The 5,705-nt window shown below is 29.8% G+C and overlaps 1 protein-coding gene across 1 annotated transcript in view; it reads right to left on the reverse strand.

The window, feature by feature from the left end:
• LOC105619196 (protein yellow-like) overlaps positions 1 to 2,916 on the reverse strand; it is a 9,332-nt gene extending 6,416 nt beyond the window's left edge. The window contains exon 1 of the mRNA XM_012200720.1: positions 2,622 to 2,916. Coding sequence (XP_012056110.1) covers positions 2,622 to 2,916 — 295 coding nt within the window. The remainder of the gene's footprint in view (positions 1 to 2,621) is intronic.
• Positions 2,917 to 5,705: the final 2,789 nt, after the last annotated feature.

Here is a 5,705-nt window from a genome sequence, read left to right on the forward strand (position 1 = left end):
TATATATATATATATATATCATAATCTCTGCGTAAAATCCTTTGAAAACTCATTAGCAATATCTCTTTTATGATCTTATTATACAAAAAAGAAAAAAATGCAAGAATAATTAATCTAAGAGTACAATATTAATTGCTATTTACATTCAAAGAATCAAGAATTCGCTACTATCGCTACTATATATTTATATTTGCCATCATCGAGTGCTGAAGACTTGTTGAAGGTCATTGCTAATCCAGTAACGGATTTCTCATAGGACGTTGTTTGTAATTTAATTTATTTATATATTGTAATTTGTTCAAGTGTATTATTATGATTTAACATCATTGAAAAGATTATTAGAAGCTAAAATTAAAGATCAAGATCAAACATAAAAATTGATATTTATAATTAAAATTAAAATTAAGTAATTGTGATTGACAATAAAAACAAGAATTAGTTTAATTATTAAAATCAAAATTTACATGGCTGATATCTTAAATGTTTATTACGTAATTAAACGTTATTGATAAAAATTTACAAATCGAAATAATGCAATTTGAACTATTTATTTGCTTTTAAATGTTTAATCTAATAATAAATTTATATATAAAAGATGTATTTATGAAATAAGTGTGTTTGTAAAAACTATTTATCTGCTCTTGAATTGTTTAATCTAATAATAAATTTACATACAAAAGAAATATTCGTGAAATAAATGTTCGTAAAAACTATTTATCTGCTCTTAAATTGTTTAATCTAATGATAAATTTACATATAAAAGAAGTATTCGTGAAATAAGTGTTCGTAAAAAATATACTGCGCGACAAAATGGTAGATTTTAATTATGATGAATGTTATCCGTGTCCCATCCATCCATGAAAATCCATCCTTTCTCTCCGAGAAGAGAACAATTTCATTTTAGTGGAACACTGCTGAATTCACCGCGACAGATTTTCTATGTTTAAGAAGCGAGTGTAACACGGTTAATGGAAAAATAGAAAGCAATCGATTTTTCGACCGCTTTACATTCGACTCGCTGAATGATATAGCAACCGTGCTCTCATACCCGATATATGTATATGTTATTTCATACCCAGAGAGTTACCTACATACACAACGTTGTACGCAATAACGCTATATAATTTTACACAGGAATTATATCTCCACGTTCCATCTAAATTCATTCAACTATTTATTCAATCGAATATATTTCCTAATACTAAATATATCTGATCGATACATATATACAAAAAATTCTCACGTCATTAAACCTTGTTTCTTTTATATAATATCGCTACTGTTGCATATAGATCTGTTTTTATTTAAATATTATTATATAAGTTTAATAAATATTTAATTATTATAAATTATTATAAATTATTATAAATTATTATAAAACAAATATTCAATAACTTACAATTATTCAATATTTATCGTTTATTGCTGCACTGCTAATAATAAATTAAATACTTCAATATTACTCTGTCGCCCTCTCCTTATCAATTGATACTAATTCAATTATTATTATCATTCGCGCTATGTAAGGATTTTTTAACTCAATCGCAGTTTTCTCGATTATTGCAAACTACCGCAGTAGAAAAAAACACACGTATCGAAATGCGGTTTTGCGCTTGAATTTCGCTTCAAATTACACGCGAGATTTCTGTCTCGAATAGAAAGTACGACGACGAATTAATGGCATAGCCTTGTAGGGCAAAGTATTCGCGACGAAACAGTTTTCTGTCAAGTCACACGAGTTGCCACGGAAGAACTGCTGGGTCTTACATTTTACTTTTACTCGGCAAGTATTTTCGCGCGATTTTTGACGACCATCATGCAAAACTGCATTCTGCCCCCATTTTATGCTAATTAAATATACCATGCTAATCAAACTTGTTTCATTCCTTGACAGAGCCGTAAACAGAGCCGATCGGCATGAAAGTTTGAAATTAACGAACACAAGAACGGTGAATTTTACGAAAGTCAAAAGTCAATCAAATAATTAGGGGGAGTTCAATTATTTTTAAATAAATGATTAAAACATTTGAAAAAATAATAAATAGTAGAGTTACAATGAAAGATATTCTCAAAATTTTTCATCAACGCGACAAAAGATATAAATAAAATTAAAAATTATACAATTATTATTAATTAAATTAACTAAATTGTAAAGATTAATTCAATATAAGTTTCGATGTATATAATTATTGATTTTATATAACAGTGTTACATAAAATTATAAAGAACCATATATTTTTATGGAACTGTGTTACATGGAACTGTGTACATAAAATTATATATTTTTAATTTGTTCTTTAGCTAATTTTTGCCATATCTAAACTCTTAGACACCCCTTTTTAAACTCTTTATACACTCTTCGGACATCTTTAGCAAATCTTTTGCGTGTAGCTTGAGCCACTTTATATTTTTTAAACATTTTTTTTTAATTTCTCGTAATTTTATATTATATGATACTTCGGAAGAAATTTTCACATAACACAGAAAAAAGCGTAAAAAGGAGAAATTATTAATAAAGATCAGTTATTATTTACACTCAATTCGTTCGATCCTAGGTGAGCACTACACTTCGATCGCTTCTCCGCGAGAGAGAACCGAAGAGGCGCGACAGGTTGAACCACGCGCACTGGTTAAGCGCGACAAACTGTGAATTCGACGGCGTGGCGGTACGAATCTAGCCGGTGCCGCACTCGGTTTTCCCGAGGTATGATTCGTACGGTACCGTTGGAGATCCGGTCGTTCCGCTATGACAAAGAACGTGCGAGAAAAAGAAGAGGGAAGCGCAGAGTCTATCAATCGAGTTAATGAGCGAGGACAAGGACTGATTGTGAAGAAATCTGATCGATAATGCAATCTGCAGATGACGTGATTGTCAATTGACGCGAAGGATTCTTTGAAGTATCTTAGGGTCAGCATCTCTGGAAATTTCATTGATCCAGTTAATGCGCGAGGATAGCAAGCGAGAACGATAGCAAAAAAATCTGTAGAAGGATAATGAGATGTATATGGAACTATCTTTGGTTACACTTAAGACATCCTAGATAATATTATTTCCTCAGTTTTTGAAAAGAAAAATTCATCAAAAAGTAACGAAACGCGAATGGTCTCTTCTTCTTTTCAAAAATTAAAACATTTTTCTTAAATATTTTTTTCGTCGTAAAAATTAAGATATCTCCAAAATATGACTGACGTATGTCAATCTGAGCACAAATATTATATACATACATAACATAATCCATATTGAATAGATCAATATTTAGCGAATGCGTGCCAAATTGGCATATACATTTGGCCATATCGTCCGAAGATGCCTTTAGGAATTTTTCGAATGCGCTTACGTCAGAACAATAATAGATGCTTCTGTAAACAACACTAGTTATATTAATGGTATTCCATTTGTTAAAACTATATGTATGATTAATGATATAAAAGATATACATAAAAGATATACATACAACAAAATATATTACGTATTTCAAATAAATAATAAAAAAATACTGTAGGGATAACGAAGCATTCTTCATAAATTACACGCAATTAATTATCATTTATAATTTTTTTTTTGTGAAAAAATTAGCAATTTTTAGATTGACCTTAAGTTAATAAAATAATAAATACACCTCTATAAATCACATGAGACGTATTAATGGTACCCTATTTATGAGTACATGACAACTACGTTGAAGTAGATGAATCATGATGTGGATTTAGAAATGACATATACAACACATAATATATACTATCTCTAATTTTTCAACAACAAATAATTATTTCGACAAAAACTTAAAAAATAACGAAAAATTCATCTTTCGTAGATTATATGCAACTGTTATTATTTATAATTACATTATTGCAAACTAATTATTATATAATTATAATAAATTAATCTCAACTAAAAAAAACTAGTCGCTATTATACTTTCTCTTCCATTCGCTACGATTTATTTGCTATTCAATGAAAGACAAAATTGTCAGTATATAATTGTCATGCTGAGTGAATAAAACGGTAAATAATAAACAAAAATAAGACGCAAGACAGACTGGAGAACGCGCGAACGCGATTCAGGAAATTCTTCTGTTGCGAATCACAATGCCCGTCATCTTCTCATCCGGGTGAGCGAGTCCACAGATGATTATCCAAGAGCACAATGAAGAAAACATCGTCGTCGTGAGATTAGCGCGTTATTTGCATCTCGATGTAAAGCGCACGAGAACGGACGGGGAACGAGGATCTGTCTTGTGGCTTGCCTGAGCATTTTTTTAGCCTTTTCAACATCGCGCAATATCTCTCCAGCTCTTGCTACTCTCGCGGGAGTGTTACGCGTTTTCGAGGTCGATTGGCGGTGTATTACACCTGGCTTTCACTTTCGTGATTGTCAGTGCCGTACAACTGTCCTCTCTCGTATATGAATTTAAACCCGCATTGACAGAAAATAAAATCAATTTGGAATTCAAGACAAAAGTATTTTAACCAATAACATCAGAAATCAGTTTCAATAATGAGTTTATTGCTTATCTTTAGTTGATTCTTGTTCTTGCATCTCGTGAATGTCAGCATTGTATATGACCTAATTAACTTGTTTTCTGAATAATTTAGCTCTTAGATAAGTTTATCTGTGAATTTTAAATAAATTTCTAGCCCAAAATATATCTCTGAATCATAAAAAAATGTATTTACGATTAAAATTACTTGCTTATTAATTATCTCGTTATATTACATTTATTATATTAATCTAGAAAATTTTTTAATAATTATCGATATCGATCGGATGACCTCTGTATCAGAAAATTTTTATTTTATTGGTTTTAACTTTATTCTTCTTGCACGGGGCGCAAACAATGATTGCGGATTAAAACAACGGCATTGTCAATTAGCTCGTCTTGCCGTTCACCAATGATCGATCGGTTTACCTATTCACCTGAATTCTTCCTCATTCGAAAACCTACTCTTTTTTTCGCCTCATTCTTTTCTCTGCCAATTTTGTTATTATGTTATATTGATAAATATCAAAAGTAATGAGATTAAGAACTTTAATTTTTGAAGTTTTATCTTTAATCAAAACATTTTCTAATCGTTCCTCGTTTTTGTATCATTTAAGATATGTCGTACAATATAATTCAGTCGGTTTCAGCCTTTGATTAACCTGAGAGTTTTCAAAAGTTGAGCGTACTTCAGCACGGAAAATATGCCCGCATATTCGTTACGGTGCCTAATTGTCTTTTAAATGATTAAATAATCCTGGTAAAGACGTATATAAACAAAATCATTTTAGAACTGGTTCGTCTCAGGATAAACATTAATCAAAATGTTCAATCAGCGGAAAAGCAGCTCTTTCTTCCCGTGACAATCAAACAATTAATGTTTTCAATATCGGCGTGTTGTTCAAATTGCTATAATTACATGTCTTGTCAAGATAACATTATAAGGATAACATCACAATCATTATGAAACAAAGCAAAATAAAAATTGTGTCAAAAAAGAAATAATTAATTATACAATTAAAAAAAAGGAATGTTAAGAAATCTATAATATAAAAAAATAAATTGTAAAAATAATTCTATAAAATTACAGATCGTCTATATCATATGCGGAGACATTCGCAATCAGAGAAAAATATAAAGATGACAATACATAAGTTTTATATATATAATTCCATGTCCATATATATATATATATATATATATATATATATATATATAATAATA

Source organism: Atta cephalotes (genome assembly GCF_000143395.1).
Source record: "Atta cephalotes unplaced genomic scaffold scaffold00019, whole genome shotgun sequence".
NCBI lineage: Eukaryota > Metazoa > Arthropoda > Insecta > Hymenoptera > Formicidae > Atta > Atta cephalotes.